Source organism: Spea bombifrons, chromosome 10, assembly GCF_027358695.1.
Source record: "Spea bombifrons isolate aSpeBom1 chromosome 10, aSpeBom1.2.pri, whole genome shotgun sequence".
Taxonomy (NCBI): domain Eukaryota; kingdom Metazoa; phylum Chordata; class Amphibia; order Anura; family Pelobatidae; genus Spea; species Spea bombifrons.
The window spans coordinates 13,061,280-13,081,625 of NC_071096.1; the positions used below are offsets into that span (position 1 = coordinate 13,061,280).

General features: G+C 34.1%; 1 protein-coding gene across 1 annotated transcript in view; it reads left to right on the plus strand.

Moving 5' to 3' along the window:
- The first annotated feature begins 5,259 nt into the window (after window positions 1-5,259).
- The window catches only part of LOC128467114 (mucin-5AC-like), a 55,404-nt gene continuing 40,317 nt past the window's right edge, over window positions 5,260-20,346 (plus strand). Inside the window, exons 1-16 of the mRNA XM_053448638.1 lie at window positions 5,260-5,391; window positions 5,852-5,896; window positions 6,634-6,711; window positions 7,656-7,730; window positions 8,953-8,994; window positions 9,329-9,403; window positions 10,294-10,371; window positions 11,680-11,754; window positions 12,462-12,536; window positions 14,585-14,659; window positions 15,897-15,938; window positions 16,272-16,346; window positions 17,243-17,320; window positions 18,268-18,342; window positions 19,064-19,138; window positions 20,114-20,191. Of these exons, the coding sequence (XP_053304613.1) occupies window positions 5,319-5,391; window positions 5,852-5,896; window positions 6,634-6,711; window positions 7,656-7,730; window positions 8,953-8,994; window positions 9,329-9,403; window positions 10,294-10,371; window positions 11,680-11,754; window positions 12,462-12,536; window positions 14,585-14,659; window positions 15,897-15,938; window positions 16,272-16,346; window positions 17,243-17,320; window positions 18,268-18,342; window positions 19,064-19,138; window positions 20,114-20,191 (1,114 nt within the window). The 5' untranslated portion in view covers window positions 5,260-5,318. The remainder of the gene's footprint in view (window positions 5,392-5,851; window positions 5,897-6,633; window positions 6,712-7,655; window positions 7,731-8,952; window positions 8,995-9,328; window positions 9,404-10,293; window positions 10,372-11,679; window positions 11,755-12,461; window positions 12,537-14,584; window positions 14,660-15,896; window positions 15,939-16,271; window positions 16,347-17,242; window positions 17,321-18,267; window positions 18,343-19,063; window positions 19,139-20,113; window positions 20,192-20,346) is intronic.

Below are 20,346 nucleotides of genomic sequence, written 5' to 3' on the forward strand. Positions count from 1 at the left end.
GCAGCTCCTCTTCCATATCTTGCATCTTTTTGTTCTTTATCTTCTTGTTCTTTGTGTTTTTCTTTCCTTTTTTCGCCCGCATCAATGCAGACATAACATCCTGTCAAATTTGTGCCAAAATGCGGAGATGCAGACAAAGAAAGAAGATAGAAGAAAGAAGAAGAGAAGAGAAAGGAGGAGAAGAAAATGCAAAACAAAAGATGCAAGGCACTGGAGTGGACCTATGAGACACAGAAGCGGAAGTGGTCGGCAGGGATGGTGGGGAGACATTCAGAGAGCATGAAAGAGGGTAAAAGAAAATGAAAGTGTGAGAGAGCAAGAGAAGAAATTGGCATTGGACAATAAATTTAATTCTTGAAATTAAAATGATTTTTGTCCGAAACGAACGAAGTAAATGGAATACATTGACAGAAAGCGAATGACTCTAACTGAAACATGTGTCCAAATAATTTTTTTAATCATTTGCACATGTTTAGTATGCAACCTTACTAAACAGACACAATGTCGGGTTAATTGGCCAATTACTGCTTGTCCGTCTGGATCTGGAAGTCCCACAGGATCTTAGTCCTGCTACCAAGTCCAAATGGGAGATTCCACCTTCTGTGGAATTTCCCATTTGGACTTGGGAGGGTTTAGCCCATACTATGTGCAGATGTTCCTTTGAGCATCTTACAACCTGCCACTATGTGTCTCAGAAGTCTGTCTACATAGTATGCACCTTGGGTCCTGTCTGTTGCAGTTGATGCCTGCCCTTATGGAACTGGTGCTTAGGGCCTGCTCTTGTGCTGCCATTATTAGTGTCTCAGTGCTGTCTCTGAGTCCAGCCCTGTCCAGCCACTCGTAGGATTTAGTCACCGGCAGGAGGCTCGTCTGGCATCAACCAGTGAAGAGCAGCTGCCCTTTATTGTTTGATAGCAGAGAAGCCCCTGCCGGCGACTAATAGATTCCTTTAAAATCCAAAGCTGCTGCACCTGGGTGCATGGTGAATCGGTCTAGTCAGGGCATTAAAAAGATGTGGTCGGACTGGAAGCAAGCATTGAATAGAGCAATGGTCAAGCTTCCAAAGAATATGAGAGTCACCTGTTAAGGACTTACTTAACCGCACCATCTTTAATGGCTTGTAGGAGATGTTGAGGAACCATTGTAGATCCATTTCCATGAAGGGAGTGCCTGGGGCTATATACATCAGCGATGCCAGCATGCTACCTGCCGTAAGTAAGAAACACTCTTACAATCTGTATCCAATTTCATATGCCCGAATACCATAATTGCACTGTACATTAAAATGTGTCCATTAAGGCCTATACTCAGAGGTCACACTAACACTAATTAGTATGTCAAATGATAACCATTAATCCTCTACTGTTCTTTAAGTTAGAAACTATAATACAATACCTTAGCTTTGCTCATAACAGATCAAAACGTATGGTCTATTTTTGTTTATTAGTTTATCTTGTAATATTGTATTTAATTTATTTACATTTCTTACTCTTCTGTATTCCGTATAGCTAAGTGACTAGGGAAAAAAACAAACATCTGTAAATGTATGAATGAATCTATGTCAGTATCCTTGACATGTATTTTCATTTTTCCAAGATACAGGAAGAGCATGGTGAACCAGAACCAGAACCCTTTACATCAGCAGCAGCTACAGCAACACTTGACTGACCAACACCACTATCTCAAAAATGTCCTCCTTCACCGTCCTCCTTCTACATCTCAAATGTGATCTTGGTCTCATCAAACCCAATATTTATGAGCTAAAGCCTACTACTAAAGGGCATTTTAAGATTATCTGTGTCAATTATGCAATTCAGATGTATATAACATGTTTTATGAAATTATATATTGTCACATGGTTGAGGCTTTTGTGCCTGGGAGTCTACTCATTCAGGAATTTGTGGTGTATTTAGAAGTAGATAGGGCACTAGTAGTTACCATAGTGTATTTGTATTTAGGTATTTATGACTGGTTTAATTAATTTTAAGATTTGGAATAATCTTAAGAAGAGATCAGATCTTATTTTTTTGTATATCTGTGGAAAAGATATATCACTGACAGCTAAAGTCTCCATCATCCAACCTCCAAGGAGTTACCTTCTTTTTGTAGCGATTATTTTATGGCTTTTAATTTCAGATGTACAGTATCTAGCTAAATTCAAAATATAAAATAGGGGCATACAACAATGACATCTTTCAACTTGAAAAGGATCTTTGCATTTTATGCAATGTAAAACATACAATTAGTGGATCACTGAGTAGTGTGTCAACATATTATAAAATCAGCATGGAGATTACATGAGTACAATGTCTGCTCAAAAAAGCATGAGGCATTTATTGCCCACACAAAGATTACTTCATACAGTTTAAGACGATCTGTCACTTTTCCAGAATATGACATTTAACAGATCAATAAACAAAATAAACCTCTGGTGTTTACAGAAAAAGGTGTATACGTATTAGAAACCCAAATCACTGTGGGCCTGTCCATGGCTGTCCCAAAAATAACCAGACATGTTTTAGAGTATACATGTGTTTACTTTCCACTAATCAATTAATAGTTAGCCACAGTGTGGCCAGCAGTCAATCAAACCATGACACTATGACAAAAATATAGTTAAAAGATACATTACATTATACACAGAACACATAAAAGAAGCTAATATACTTAACTTATTTTGACTAACACTATAAATCTTACATGGCCTAGTGTTTACATATGGTTGAACTTTCGTAACCCCTTGACCACAATTGACGTGCCTGGCACGTCACGACTTTAAACAAGCATAGAAAGCTAACTATGATCATTTTCTTCTACCATACAGTGTTGCTGTAATCCCTCAATGTCATTCTCATGTGCTGCCAGAAGCAAAAATGTTGATGCCCTTAGAGGATTACACGTTATGTTAATAAGAAGGGCTCCAGTCACCTTAAATACTGTTATTATTTTCTTTTTACAAATATAGAGAAAATAACATACCTGACATATACAATGAGACCCACTGCCTTATTAACCCCTTAACAACCAGTTAACGCAGTTAATGACCAATGGCGAGCCTCCTAAGCTTCAGTGGTGTTATTGAAATGCATTCATAGTGAGGCATACAGCAACACCGAAAAATCACCCCAGGGAGCATCGCATCACTGCAAGAGATTTTCCCTCTCACAAGATGGTGGTATCCTTTAAAAACAAGTTTCCATGAGAATCTCTCCAGATCCTCCTGAGAACTCTGGTCTCACCATGCACATGGAAGCCCAGCTTTCTAATTAAGTAAAACATATTACAATATGAAAAAAATAAAAATCAGTTTAAATAATAACATTTTATATAGCCATGGGGTGTCTAGTTTATAAAAAAAACGTATGGTTTGATGGCGTAAATTGAATGGGCTGAGTTCAAAGATGTCCCAAATAGGGCAAAAATGCAGACTGACAAGATGTTAAAATAAAAAATAAAAAAAGCACACCTCCCAAATGTAGCATGAGTGGTATCATGTGTTGCTGAACACATATTGGGGTGTTGTTTGACAGTGATATATACCTGGAGCTATACATTCATACCTGACAACTTTGACAAAGGCTGGTAGTAGAATCAGTGCATGTAAAGAGTTAAAATACCACAATTTGAAGTACCTTGGGATGTCTAGTTTTGACATACAAAAAAGCAAAAAAAACCCCCATAAAAACATTGGGTATTTCTATACTCAGGATAAATAGTAAAATCTATTTAGTAGGTTTTTCTTTAGCTTTTGTAGATGAGTAAACTATTTTTCAAATAAAAATAATACATTTTAATATATGTACTTGTGTGGGAACAATTAATAGCAGAGAATAAAATAATAGCTAAAGACGAGCACTGCAAAAGTGTTTTTAAACTGCCATGAAGGGTACAAAAAAGCCTGGTCTTTAAGGGGTTAAACCTAATATATATATATACATATATATATATATATATATATATATATATATATATATATATATATATTAGACAATGGCTTTGGCACTGCTGCTGCTGCTGCTGTCATATCATCTTCTTTCTCTAAAGGTTCAATTAATCAAAATGGTCCAATTTGTGAAGAAATTCAGTCCCATAGTATACTGTTGGATGTATGACCTATACCATTATTGTAATCAGTTATCCCCTGAAGCTATACTCTTAAGAGAGCATTTGGCATTGCCTCAATTAGTGCACCTACAATTTTAAGATAAGCGCTCCACATGAGCCCATAAGCAAACAATCCACCACAATAGTACCATGTAAATCTTAAATACAAATTAGTAACATCTTCTATCCCAAACACAGAAATTATTACAACTGCACGGGCAAAGCTAGAAACTACAGGACCCTGGTGCCAAAATAGCCCCAAGGGCCCCCAAGTTCACCAAGCAACATGTCTCACTGTGCCACCTTTGTCTCAAAAAAGCTTGTGAGTGCCTTTGCCCCTAAGAAGCTTATCAATGCCATCCTAACCCCCAAACAGCCTGGTTGTTCCATCTTTGCCCCAAGTAGCTGGTCTGTGGCATGATTGTCCTCAAACAACTTGTCTATGCCATCACTGCCCACAAAGAACGCCCCATCGAACACATATGTAAACATACTTTACAAAAATGACACATACTTACTCATACTCACAAACACACATGTACACATTCATACACACACTCCATTTCATCCCACCTACACATCTATGCTCACACACACTTACACATCCATATTTACTAACACAATTCACATACATTCTCACACACACTTAAACATAGACATCCATGCTCACACACACAGTTACACATCCATGCCCACACACTTATACTTAGACATTAATGCTCACATACATACATGCATACATATTAAAACATACATACATACAAATCCCCCCCAAGTGAAATGTGTTTTATGAGTTATGTATAATGATCCAATAACATTAGTCCCAAAATAATGTATTTGTGACAATGTATAAAGCACATTTACAATTGAATTAATTTTCAATATTAAACATTTTTCTAAACAGGTCCCTGAAAAACAACTCCAAGTCATCAAACTATGTATTTATCACTCAGTAACATATCCTGTCATCAGCTCCTCATCACCGCAGAGAAATATCTAGCTACCAGCAAATCCCTCCAACAGCCAGAACACAAACATCCTGGATCCATAATGCAATAAGCTTTTCATTTTTGACCGATGTCACTAACAGTCTAGGTTCCACATCACATGACGATGACTAAACAAGGGGTTTTCCTATAAAAGCATGTCTTGGGGCATTAGATCAAGTACCTGCTCTTATTCTTCCTCAGTTCAAGACCTGAACTGAAGGGACAATGGGGACTTGCAAGGGCATATGGACACCTACAGCAGTCTTTATAATTGTTCTTATCAGTCTCCAGGTACAAGGTAAGACTACGGATAAAATTAGATTTAATAATAATATGTAATCAATTGAAATTATGTACATAACTGACTTATACTGATAAAGAGTATTAAATGTGTCATCGACTTAATTATATTAGTGTGTCAGTTTTGAGGTGTACATATATGTGCATTTAACCAAATCTGCAATTACTAAAATTTGATTTGCAAACATTATAGTTGCCCTATAATGTCAGTTGTTAGATTAGCAGGGGAATACAATATGTTTTGATAAATAATGAGAAATTCATTTTTTTAAATTTATCATCCCTTCACAGTGAATTCACTTGAACCTCTGTGTTGTATAAACTTTGCATTTAGGATGTATGAAGCCATTTGAATTATGTCATTCAAACAAATAATGTGCAGTATCATTTACCAGACATTCAAGTATTATTATAGTTAGAGAAAGATCATTGACTTAAATATTTTTCTTCCAAAAAAGGCACCCAAAAAAATCTTAAACCGGTCGATGGCAACAAGGAAAATGGTGAGTTTCCGTAATGATTTTGGTAATTATTGTTATTCATTAATCTGTTTGTTATGGCATGGGTGGATTTGGATTTTGGAATTGGTTTATATCTTTATTGCCCTATACCTTGAGGAATGAAAATGCAGACATCCATGGTGGATTTTGAATTGGCCCTGTACTTTTGTTAAATACTGTGACATAAAATGCAGAAAATAAAAATATCGTAACAATACCAGTGCCGTCCAACTCACTAGCCAACAAAGGGAGTAAGTCCCAATATTCATATCACCTCCAAGGACTTCATAACTGCCCCAGGGGAGCTGATATTTCTGAAATGCTTTCCTCAAAATGAAGGGGGCTTTCTATGAACTTTAACCATGAACTTCAAGAATCAGCAACCCTGTGCCCTTATCCTTTACTCATTACTCCATAAAAACACTGAGTGGGTTTTTACATCTCCCTCGTGCATTGAAGGAAAAATAATGTGAGAAAGCCTTCACACTTCCTATAAATATTTTGCGCTTTCCTCTCCCCTTCCTCAACACGACCACATACGATTCTTACTTAGTTAGCTAAGGATTTTAAGAAAAAAAAATGCAATTTTAAGAGACGTGACAATTACAAATAAAAAAAAACCTGGAACCAGCACTGAGCCTCCAGGTTAAACTCAGAGGGCTCTCTGGCACAAGAAATACATTTCAACATCTTAATATTCTTGCGTCATTTGCAATAACAAATACTATTTTCCCATGCAGTTGTAAAGAATAATGTGAAAGTGGCAAAAGATTCCAACGAGGCCTCAGGTCAGAAGGTGTTTCAGAAAGTCCAATCAGGTGAGAAGATACTTTTATTCTCACAAACTTTCAGGGAGTTAATAAAAAATGAAAGATAAACACAATATTTATCTATTTATTTATCCGTCCATCTATTTAATCTATCTATTTATGTATAAAAATAATATATATATATATAATGTGCTTATGGGCAATCTGGGCTTGTGTATATATATATATTTTTTTTTTTATTTTTTTATTTTTTTTTTGAGGCATGGACTTATGTATATATGTTATTGGTCTTTAATGTAAAAATTTCCTGTAAGTGAGGGCTAGACTTCCCATGACCCGATGGTGAGAGCTGCCCATTTCATAACTAAGCATTTCTAGAAACAGACACAATGCTCTTACCATTTTAAAATAAACACAGGAGGCACTACAAATTTTGTTGGTCTTTTAAAGTACTGTTAATTAAATCCTACTTGCTAATTTTTTTCAATATCCAAATGCAGGAAGAAACACAGAAAATCAAAAAGCTTTATATGATGTTTCTAAAGGGCCTATCTCAAGTTTTTTTTTCCCATGGCATGCGCCTCTTTCATTCTTGTGTCGTTGAAGTGTGTCTTTTACCCCACACAGAAACAAGTGATTGAAAGATTTGCTTAAAAAAAGACAGATGCAAGGGAGGCGGGAAATATTTTATTCCTTCCTTCTACAAAACCATCAGGGACTTTACCATGCGCCCCTCTCTCCATACCAGGGCTGGATGCAAAAAACACGAGCATAGAAGCAGTCTGAAGGGACACCAATGTCTCTGGTTGCATTCTACTAGCAGAGATGTATAATTATTTATTATACAAAAAGCTATCATAAATTGTACTAAAACAAACCAGTCTGTCATGGATATACCGACACATGAAAACACTTTAATTAGCGGCGGACTGTCCTGTCTTCCATGCATACCTTTTATTTTTACTATATTTACTATGTGTCTTTAAATGCAGGAAAAAACATAGGGAATCAAAAGGATTTGTTTGATGTTCCTAGTAATGAACATTCATATGAACAGGTTGGATCAGGTAAGGAATTGGCATTTTTATTGTTAATAATAATAATAATAATTAACATGTAGCCTTATATGTGATGATTAAAAATGAAAATCTATCCCCGTAGAAGTGATTGCTGTACTAATACACCACTGTAATTATGGATTTGACAGAGAATTGAAAATTCCTTAATATGGACACTAACCGTCATAATAAAATATATGTTTACACAATCAAAAATAGTGTTCCACTTAACTAAAAAAAAGTGGCATAAGGCCGCTTTAAAGTCACCTTACAGGCGTGGGCTTCTGTTCCCAATTTTGCTTTCCAGCTTTACTCTCTGTACCCTTTGTTACGAAGTAATTAAAATGTCAATAGGTTTATTTGATAACAATACCAGGAGCTAAAATACAAGCTAAAATACTGTATCTTAAGCACTCCTTCCCCAAACCCATGCCAAAAAAGTAATGGAATAAGATTCTTCAGAAGAGTCAAATATACCGGTGAAGAATGTGGGAAGTGTTCTACTGGGATGGAAGGGAGAAAGCATGTTGTAGTGGATACACCCAATGCTGATGCAGATGCATGCATGTACATTGTATAGTATACCTAGCAGTAATGACTAAATACTATGGTTAATAAATTATTATTTATTATTTTCATGTATTTATTATTCTAAAACCAACCAGTCTGCCAAGGATATAATTAAAAGTGAGAAAAAAATTAAATCCTACTTGCTTATTTTTTTCAATATCCAAATGCAGGAAGAAACACAGAAAATCAAAAGATTTATATAATGTTTCTAAAGGGCCTATCTCAAGTTTTTTTTTCCCCATGGCATGCGCCTCTTTCATTCTCGTTCCGTTGAAGTGTGTCTTTTACCCCACACAGAAACAAGTGATTGAAATATTTACTTAAAAAAGACAGATGCAAGGGAGGTGGGAAAGATTTTATTCCTTCCTTCTACAAAACCATCAGGGACTTTACCATGCGCCCCTCTCTCCATACCAGGGCTGGATGCAAAAAACACGAGCATAGAAGCAGTCTGAAGGGACACCAATGTCTCTGGTTGCATTCTACTAGCAGAGATGTATAATTATTTATTATACAAATAGCTATCCTAAATTTTACTAAAACAAACCAGTCTGTCATGGATATACCGACACATGAAGACACTTTAATTAGGGGCGGACTGTCCTGTCTTTAATGCATACTTTTTATTTTTACTATATTTACTATGTGTCTTTAAATGCAGGAAAAAACATAGGGAATCAAAAGGATTTGCTGGTTGGATCAGGTAAGGAATTGAAATTATTATTGTTAATAATAATAATAAATAACATGTAGCCTTATATATGATGATTACAAATTGAAAACTATCCCCGTAGAAGTGATTGTTGTACTAATAAACCACTGTAATTATGGATTTGACAGAGAATTGAATATTCCTTAATATGGACACTATCCGTCATAATAAAATATATGTTTACACAATCAAAAGTAGTGTTCCACTTAACTAAAAAAAAACTGGCATAAGGCCGCTTTAAAGTCAGTCTGCCAAGGATATAATTAAAAGTGAGAAAAAAGATTAAATCCTACTTGCTTTTTCCCCCTCCAATATCCAAATGCAGGAAGAAACACAGAGAATCAAAAAGATTTATCTAAGGTTTCTAGTAAGGAAGATTCATATGAAGAGGTTAAATCAGGTAAGGATTTTAAAATCTAAAAATAGTAAACACATTAAGAAGCATGTAATTATAACAAATAAAAATAAAAAAAAATCCCTGTGAAAGTGACTATTGTACCACGAAATTAATATATTTATAGTGGATTGGACATACAGTTGTATACTTCCTATATGTCTGATACGTTCACACAATCAAAAGTATTGTCCGACTTTTATAACACAAAATTGCCAAGAAATATACAATTTATGTTCTAAAAATGGGTGTGAAGCCACTTTAAAGTCACGTTACAGGTGTAGGTGTCTGTTCCCAAATATAGTCTTGTCTCCAAGTCTTTATTTGTGTGCCTTTTCTGACCAAGTAATTAAAATATGGTTGTTTGATTATGACTGTCTTTCTTTATCATTTCCTCTGACGTTTCTTTCTTATTCTTTATTCACCTAAGTGCATCATTTACCCCGCTCACAAAAACTAACTGAAATAACTGCTTTAAAATGATGAATGCAAGGGAGTTGGGAAATAGATTTTTTCCAATTACCCCTTTCTACAAGGTATATAAAGGACCAGGTGCAAAACATTATTTATTATCTAAAATATTATTATAAATCATTCTAAAACCAACCGGTCTGTCCAGGATATAATTACAAAAGAAAACTCTTTAATGTTTTTATTATTATACTTTTTTTAATGAAGGAAGGAATATGGGGAATGTTTTAAGTTGAGTTAGCTAAGGATTTTAAGAAAAAAAAAATGTAATTTTAAGAGACGTGACAATTACAAATAAAAAAAAACCTGGAACCAGCACTGAGCCTCCAGGTTAAACTCAGAGGGCTCTCTGGCACAAGAAATACATTTCAACATCTTTATATGCTTGCGTCATTTGCAATAACAAATACTATTTTTCCATGCAGTTGTAAAGAATAATGTGAAAGTGGCAAAAGATTCCAATGAGGCCTCAGGTCAGAAGGAGTATCAGAAAGTCCAATCAGGTGAGAAGATACTTTTATTCTCACAAACTTTCAGGGAGTTAATAAAAAATGAAAGATAAACACAATATTTATCTATTTATTTATCCGTCCATCTATCTAATCTATCTATTTATGTATAAAAATAATATATATATATATTGTAGCAGGATGGCCTGATCAAAACAAGAAACTCCGAACACCAGCAGAATAAAAGCAAGATGTGGTTTATTGCAGAATTGTACAGTCCACGGCGATGCACTTCATAGTGTAAATAAACCAAAACAAAAACAAAATCCTTTTGATACAGTCTGAGGGCCTCTGGCTTGCCTGCCTCTCACCCTACTCCCAGACATCTAATGCCTCTAACGGCCGCCCCTTTAACCACCTGAGTTCAGGTTAATTGGCTCCACCTTGCTGACCTCCAGCAATTAACCCTCCCCATGCTGGGAATAATGAGCGTTCCAATCTGCCACTTATGTAGACAGAGTCCATTACTTTGCCACAATATATATATATATATATATTATGTGCTTATGGCCAATCTGGGCTTGTGTATATATATATTTTTTTTTTATTATTATTTTTTTTTTTTGAGGCATGGACTTATGTATATATGTTATTGGTCTTTAATGTAAAAATTTCCTGTAAGTGAGGGCTAGACTTCCCATGACCCGATGGTGAGAGCTGCCCATTTCATAACTAAGCATTTCTAGAAACAGACACAATGCTCTTACCATTTTAAAATAAACACAGGAGGCACTACGAATTTTGTTGGTCTTTTAAAGTACTGTTAATTAAATCCTACTTGCTTATTTTTTTCAATATCCAAATGCAGGAAGAAACACAGAAAATCAAAAAGATTTATATGATGTTTCTAAAGGGCCTATCTCAAGTTTTTTTTTTTCCCATGGCATGCGCCTCTTTCATTCTTGTGTCGTTGAAGTGTGTCTTTTACCCCACACAGAAACAAGTGATTGAAATATTTGCTTAAAAAAAGACAGATGCAAGGGAGGCGGGAAATATTTTATTCCTTCCTTCTACAAAACCATCAGGGACTTTACCATGTGCCCCTCTCTCCATACCAGAGCTGGATGCAAAAAACACGAGCATAGAAGCAGTCTGAAGGGACACCAATGTCTCTGGTTGCATTCTCCTAGCAGAGATGTATAATTATTCATTATACAAAAAGCTATCATAAATTGTACTAAAACAAACCAGTCTGTCATGGATATAACGACACATGAAGACACTTTAATTAGGGGCGGACTGTCCTGTCTTCCATGCATACTTTTTATTTTTACTATATTTACTATGTGTCTTTAAATGCAGGAAAAAACATAGGGAATCAAAAGGATGTGTTTGATGTTCCTAGTAATGAACATTCATCTGAACAGGTTGGATCAGGTAAGGAATGGACATTTTTATTGTTAATAATAATAATAATAATTATTAACATGTAGCCTTATATGTGATGATTAAAAATGAAAAACTATCCCCGTAGAAGTGATTGCTGTACTAATACACCACTGTAATTATGGATTTGACAGAGAACTGAATATTCCTTAATATGGACACTATCCGTCATAATAAAATATATGTTTACCCAATCAAAAGTAGTGTTCCAGTTAACTAAAAAACTGGCATAAGGCCACTTTAAAGTCACCTTACAGGCGTGGGCTTCTGTTCCCAAGTCTTGTTTTCCAGCTTTACTCTCTGTACCCTTTGTTACCAAGTAATTAAAATGTTTGATAACAATACCAGGAGCTAAAATACAAGCTAAAATACTGTATCTTAAGCACTCCTTCCCCAAACCCATGCCAAAAAAGTAATGGAATAAGATTCTTCAGAAGAGTCAAATATACCGGTGAAGAATGTGGGAAGTGTTCTACTGGGATGGAAGGGAGCAAGCATGTTGTAGTAGATACACCCAATGCTGATGCATATGCATGCATGTACATGCATGGCTTAATACTATAGTTAATAAATTATTATTTATTATTTTCATGTATTTATTATTCTAAAACCAACCAGTCTGCCAAGGATATAATTAAAAGTGAGAAAAATTTTTAATCCTACTTGTCTTTTTTTTCCCCTCCAATATCCAAATGCAGGAAGAAACACAGAGAATCAAAAAGATTTATATAAGGTTTCTAGTAAGGAAGATTCATATGAAGAGGTTAAATCAGGTAAGGATTTTAAAATCTAAAAATAGTAAACAAATTAAGACGCATGTAATTATAACAAATAATAATAAAAAAAAACATCCCTGTGAAAGTGATTATTGTACCACTAAATTAATATAGTTATAGTGGATTGGACATACAGTTGTATACTTCCTATATGTCTGATACGTTCACACAATCAAAAGTATTGTCCGACTTGCAAATAACACCAAATTGACAAGAAATATACAATTTACGTTCTAAAAATGGGCATGAAGCCACTTTAAAGTCACGTTACAGGTGTGGGTGTCTGTTCCCAAATTTAGTCTTGTCTCCAAGTCTTTATTTGTGTACCTTTTCTGACCAAGTCATTAAAATATGGTTGTTTGATTATGACTGTCTTTCTTTTTCGTTTCCTCTGACGTTTCTTTCTTATTATTTATTCACCTAAGTGCATCATTTACCCCGCTCACAAAAACTAACTGAAATAACTGCTTTAAAATGATGAATGCAAGGGAGCTGGGAAATAGATTTTTTCCAATTCCCCCTTTCTACAAGGTATATAAAGGACCAGGTGCAAAACATGGCCATAGAATCAGTCTGAGAAGATACCAATGACAGGAGTTCTCTGTTTGCTTTCCAATGATAGAGAGGTTATAATTATTTATTATCTAAAATATTTTTATAAATCATTTTAAAACCAACCGGTCTGTCCAGGATATAATTACAAAAGAAAACTCTTTAATGTTTTTATTATTATACTTTTTTTAATGAAGGAAGGAATATGGGGAATGTTCTAAGTTGAAAGGTAAGGATTTTAAGAAAAAAAAATTAATTTTAAGAGACAATTACAAATAAAAAATAATAATTTGAATTGATTGTCTTTTGGCCCGAGAACCTGGAACCAGCACTGAGCCTCCAGGTTAAACTCAGAGGGCTCTCTGGCACGAGAAATACATTTCAACATCTTTATATGCTTGCGTCATTTGTAATAACAAATACTATTTTTCCATGCAGATGTAAAGAATAATGTGAAAGTGGCAAAAGATTCCAACGAGGCCTCAGGTCAGAAGGTGTTTCAGAAAGTCCAATCAGGTGAGAAGATACTTTTATTCTCACAAACTTTCAGGGAGTTAATAAAAAATGAAAGATAAACACAATATTTATCTATTTATTTATCCGTCCATCTATCTAATCTATCTATTTATGTATAAAAATATAATATATATATATATATATATATATATATATATATATATATATACGGTATATATATATTATGTGCTTATGGGCAACCTGGGCTTGTGTATATATATATTTTTTTATTTTTTTTTGAGGCATGGACTTATGTATATATGTTATTGGTCTTTAATGTAAAAATTTCCTGTAAGTGAGGGCTAGACTTCCCATGACCCGATGGTGAGAGCTGCCCATTTCATAACTAAGCATTTCTACAAACAGCCACAATGCTCTTAACATTTTAAAATAAACACAGGAGGCACTACGAATTTTGTTGGTCTTTTAACGTACTGTTAATTAAATCCTACTTGCTTATTTTTTTCAATATCCAAATGCAGGAAGAAACACAGAAAATCAAAAAGATTTATATGATGTTTCTAAAGGGCCTATCTCAAGTTTTTTTTTTCCCCATGGCATGCGCCTCTTTCATTCTTGTTTCGTTGAAGTGTGTCTTTTACCCCACACAGAAACAAGTGATTGAAATATTTGCTTAAAAAAAGACAGATGCAAGGGAATCGGGAAATATTTTATTCCTTCCTTCTACAAAACCATCAGGGACTTTACCATGCGCCCCTCTCTTCATACCAGGGCTGGATGCAAAAAACACGAGCATAGAAGCAGTCTGAAGGGACACCAACGTCTCTGGTTGCATTCTACTAGCAGAGATGTATAATTATTTATTACACAAAAAGCTATCATAAATTGTACTAAAACAAACCAGTCTGTCATGGATATACCGACACATGAAGACACTTTAATTAGGGGCGGACTGTCCTGTCTTCAATGCATGTTTTTTTATTTTTACTATATTTACTATGTGTCTTTAAATGCAGGAAAAAACATAGGGAATCAAAAGGATTTGTTTGATGTTCCTAGTAATGAACATTCATCTGAACAGGTTGGATCAGGTAAGGAATGGAAATTTTTATTGTTAATAATAATAATAATAATAATAATTAACATGTAGCCTTATATGTGATGATTAAAAATGAAAAACTATCCCCGTAGAAGTGATTGCTGTACTAATACACCACTGTAATTATGGATTTGACAGAGAATTGAAAATTCCTTAATATGGACACTAACCGTCATAATAAAATATATGTTTACACAATCAAAAATAGTGTTCCACTTAACTAAAAAAAAGTGGCATAAGGCCGCTTTAAAGTCACCTTACAGGCGTGGGCTTCTGTTCCCAATTTTGCTTTCCAGCTTTACTCTCTGTACCCTTTGTTACCAAGTAATTAAAATGTCAATAGGTTTATTTGATAACAATACCAGGAGCTAAAATACAAGCTAAAATACTGTATCTTAAGCACTCCTTCCCCAAACCCATGCCAAAAAAGTAATGGAATAAGATTCTTCAGAAGAGTCAAATATACCGGTGAAGAATGTGGGAAGCGTTCTACTGGGATGGAAGGGAGAAAGCATGTTGTAGTGGATATACCCAATGCTGATGCAGATGCATGCATGTACATTGTATAGTATACCTAGCAGTAATGGCTTAATACTATGGTTAATAAATTATTATTTATTATTTTCATGTATTTATTATTCTAAAACCAACCAGTCTGCCAAGGATATAATTAAAAGTGAGAAAAAAATTTAATCCTACTTGCTTATTTTTTTTCAATATCCAAATGCAGGAAGAAACACAGAAAATCAAAAAGCTTTATATGATGTTTCTAAAGGGCCTATCTCAAGTTTTTTTTTTTTTTTCCCATGGCATGCACCTCTTTCATTCTTGTGTCGTTGAAGTGTGTCTTTTACCCCACACAGAAACAAGTTATTGAAATATTTGCTTAAAAAAAGACAGATGCAAGGGAGGTGGGAAAGATTTTATTCCTTCCTTCTACAAAACCATCAGGGACTTTACCATGCGCCCCTCTCTCCATACCAGAGCTGGATGCAAAAAACACGAGCATAGAAGCAGTCTGAAGGGACACCAATGTCTCTGGTTGCATTCTACTAGCAGAGATGTATAATTATTCATTATACAAAAAGCTATCATAAATTGTACAAAAACAAACCAGTCTGTCATGGATATAACGACACATGAAGACACTTTAATTAGGGGGGGGGCTGTCCTGTCTTCCATGCATACTTTTTATTTTTACTATATTTACTATGTGTCTTTAAATGCAGGAAAAAACATAGAGAATCAAAAGGATTTGTTGGTTGGATCAGGTAAGGAATTGAAATTATTATTGTTAATAATAATAATAATTAACATGTAGCCTTATATGTGATGATTACAAATTGAAAACTATCCCCGTAGAAGTGATTGCTGCACTAATAAACCACTGTAATTATGGATTTGACAGAGAATTGAATACTCCTTAATATGGACACTATCCGTCATAATAAAAATATGTTTACACAATCAAAAGTAGTTTTCCACTTAACTAAAAAAACTGGCATAAGGCCGCTTTAAAGTCAGTCTGCCAAGGATATAATTAAAAGTGAGGAAAAAGATTTAATCCTACTTGCCTTTTTTTTCCCTCCAATATCCAAATGCAGGAAGAAACACAGAGAATCAAAAAGATTTATCTAAGGTTTCTAGTAAGGAAGATTCATATGAACAGATTAAATCAGGTAAGGATTTTAAAATCTAAAAATAGTAAACACATTAAGAAGCATGTAATTACAACAAATAAAAATAAAAAAAAATCCCTGTGAAAGTGATTATTGTACCACAAAATTAATATATTTATAGTGGATTGGACATAGAGTTGTATACTTCCTATATGTCTGAAACGTTCACACAATCAAAAGTATTGTCCGACTTGCGAATAACACAAAATTGCCAAGAAATATACAATTTATGTTCTAAAAATGGGTGTGAAGCCACTTTAAAGTCACGTTACAGGTGTGGGTGTCTGTTCCCAAATGTAGTCTTGTCTCCAAGTCTTTATTTGTGTACCTTTTCTGACCAAGTAATTAAAATATGGTTGTTTGATTATGACTGTCTTTCTTTATGATTTCCTCTGATGTATGTTTCTTTCTTATTCTTTATTCACCTAAGTGTCTCATTTACCCCGCTCACAAAAACTAACTGAAATAACTGCTTTAAAATGAGGAATGCAAGGGAGTTGGGAAATAGATTTTTTCCAATTCCCCCTTTCTACAAGGTATATAAAGGACCAGGTGCAAAACATTATTTATTATCTAAAATATTATTATAAATCATTCTAAAACCAACCGGTCTGTCCAGGATATAATTACAAAAGAAAACTCTTTAATGTTTTTATTATTATACTTTTTTTAATGAAGGAAGGAATATGGGGAATGTTTTAAGTTGAGTTAGCTAAGGATTTTAAGAAAAAAAAAATGTAATTTTAAGAGACGTGACAATTACAAATAAAAAAAAACCTGGAACCAGCACTGAGCCTCCAGGTTAAACTCAGAGGGCTCTCTGGCACAAGAAATACATTTCAACATCTTTATATGCTTGCGTCATTTGTAATAACAAATACTATTTTTCCATGCAGTTGTAAAGAATAATGTGAAAGTGGCAAAAGATTCCAACGAGGCCTCAGGTCAGAAGGAGTATCAGAAAGTCCAATCAGGTGAGAAGATACTTTTATTCTCACAAACTTTCAGGGAGTTAATAAAAAATGAAAGATAAACACAATATTTATCTATTTATTTATCCGTCCATCTATCTAATCTATCTATTTATGTATAAAAATAATATATATATATATATATATTATGTGCTTATGGGCAATCTGGGCTTGTGTATATATATATATATTTTTTTTTTATTATTATTTTTTTTTGAGGCATGGACTTATGTATATATGTTATTGGTCTTTAATGTAAAAATTTCCTGTAAGTGAGGGCTAGACTTCCCATGACCCGATGGTGAGAGCTGCCCATTTCATAACTAAGCATTTCTAGAAACAGACACAATGCTCTTAACATTTTAAAATAAACACAGGAGGCACTAAGAATTTTGTTGGTCTTTTAATGTACTGTTAATTAAATCCTACTTGCTTATTTTTTTCAATATCCAAATGCAGGAAGAAACACAGAAAATCAAAAAGATTTATATGATGTTTCTAAAGGGCCTATCTCAAGTTTTTTTTCCCCATGGCATGCACCTCTTTCATTCTTGTTTCGTTGAAGTGTGTCTTTTACCCCACACAGAAACAAGTGATTGAAATATTTGCTTAAAAAAGACAGATGCAAGGGAATTGGGAAATATTTTATTCCTTCCTTCTACAAAACCATCAGGGACTTTACCATGTGCCCCTCTCTCCATACCAGGGCTGGATGCAAAAAACACGAGCATAGAAGCAGTCTGAAGAGACACCAATGTCTCTGGTTGCATTCTACTAGCAGAGATGTATCATTATTTATTATACAAAAAGCTATCATAAATTGTACTAAAACAAACCAGTCTGTCATGGATATACCGACACATGAAAACACTTTAATTAGGGGCGGACTGTCCTGTCTTCCATGCATACTTTTTATTTTTACTATATTTACTATGTGTCTTTAAATGCAGGAAAAAACATAGGGAATCAAAAGGATTCATTTGATGTTCCTAGTAATGAACATTCATCTGAACAGGTTGGATCAGGTAAGGAATGGGCATTTTTATTGTTAATAATAATAATAATAATAATAATAATTAATATGTAGCCTTATATGTGATGATTAAAAATGAAAAACTATCCCCGTAGAAGTGATTGTTGTACTAATACACCACTGTAATTATGGATTTGACAGAGAATTGAATACTCCTTAATATGGACACGATCCGTCATAATAAAATATATGTTTACACAATCAAAAATAGTGTTCCACTTAACTAAAAAAAGTGGCATAAGGCTGCTTTAAAGTCACCTTACAGGCGTGGGCTTCTGTTCCCAAGTCTTGTTTTCCAGCTTTACTCTCTGTACCCTTTGTTACCAAGTAATTAAAATGACAATATGTTTATTTGATAACAATACCAGGAGCTAAAATACAAGCTAAAATACTGTATCTTAAGCACTCCTTCCCCAAACCCATGCCAAAAAAGAGTCAAATATACCGGTGAAGAATGTGGGAAGTGTTCTACTGGGATGGAAGGGAGAAAGCATGTTGTAGTGGATACACCCAATGCTGATGCATATGCATGCATGTACATTGTATAGTATACCTAGCAGTAATGGCTTAATACTATGGTTAATAAATTATTATTTATTATTTTCATGTATTTATTATTCTAAAACCAACCAGTCTGCCAAGGATATAATTAAAAGTGAGAAAAAAAATTAATCCTACTTGTCTTTTTTCTTCCCTCCAATATCCAAATGCAGGAAGAAACACAGAGAATCAAAAAGATTTATATAAGGTTTCTAGTAAGGAAGATTCATATGAAGAGGTTAAATCAGGTAAGGATTTTAAAATCTAAAAATAGTAAACACATTAAGACGCATGTAATTATAACAAATAATAAAAGAAAAAAATCCCTGTGAAAGTGATTATTGTACCACTAAATTAATATATTTGTAATGGATTGGAAATTGTATACTTCCTATATATCTGATACGTTCACACAATCAAAAGTATTGTCCGACTTGCGAATAACACCAAATTGCCAAGAAATATACAATTTATGTTCTAAAAATGGGTATGAAGCCACTTTAAAGTCACGTTACAGGTGTGGGTGTCTGTTCCCAAATGTAGTCTTGTCTCCAAGTCTTTATTGTGTACCTTTTCTGGCCAAGTAATTAAAATATGGTTGTTTGATTATGACTGTCCTTCTTTATCGTTTCCTCTGACGTTTCTTTCTTATTATGTATTCACCTAAGTGTATCATTTACCCCGCTCACAAAAACTAACTGAAATAACTGCTTTAAAATGATGAATGCAAGGGAGCTGGGAAATAGATTTTTTCCAATTCCCCCTTTCTACAAGGTCTATAAAGGACCAGGTGCAAAACATGGCCATAGAATCAGTCTGAGAAGATACCAATGACAGGAGTTCCCTGTTTGCTTTCCAATGATAGAGAGGTTATAATTATTTATTATCTAAAATATTATTATAAATCATTCTAAAACCAACCGGTCTGTCCAGGATATAATTACAAAAGAAAACTCTTTAATTATACTTTTTTTAATGAAGGAAGGAATATGGGGAATGTTCTAAGTTGAAAGGTAAGGATTTTAAGAAAAAAAAATGTAATTTTAAGAGACAATTACAAATAAAAAATAATGATTTGAATTGATTGTCTTATGGCCCGAGAACCTGGAACCAGCACTGAGCCTCCAGGTCAAACTCAGAGGGCTCTCTGGCACGAGAAATACATTTCAACATCTTTATATGCTTGTGTCATTTGTAATAACAAATACTATTTTTCCATGCAGTTGTAAAGAATAATGTGAAAGTGGCAAAAGATTCCAATGAGGCCTCAGGTCAGAAGGAGTACCAGAAAGTCCAATCAGGTGAGAAGATACTTTTATTCTCACAAACTTTCAGGAAGTTAATACAAAAATGAAAGATAAACACAATATTTATCTATCCGTCCATCTATCTGATCTATCTATTTATGTATAAAAATAATATATATATATATAATGTGCTTATGGGCAATCTGGGC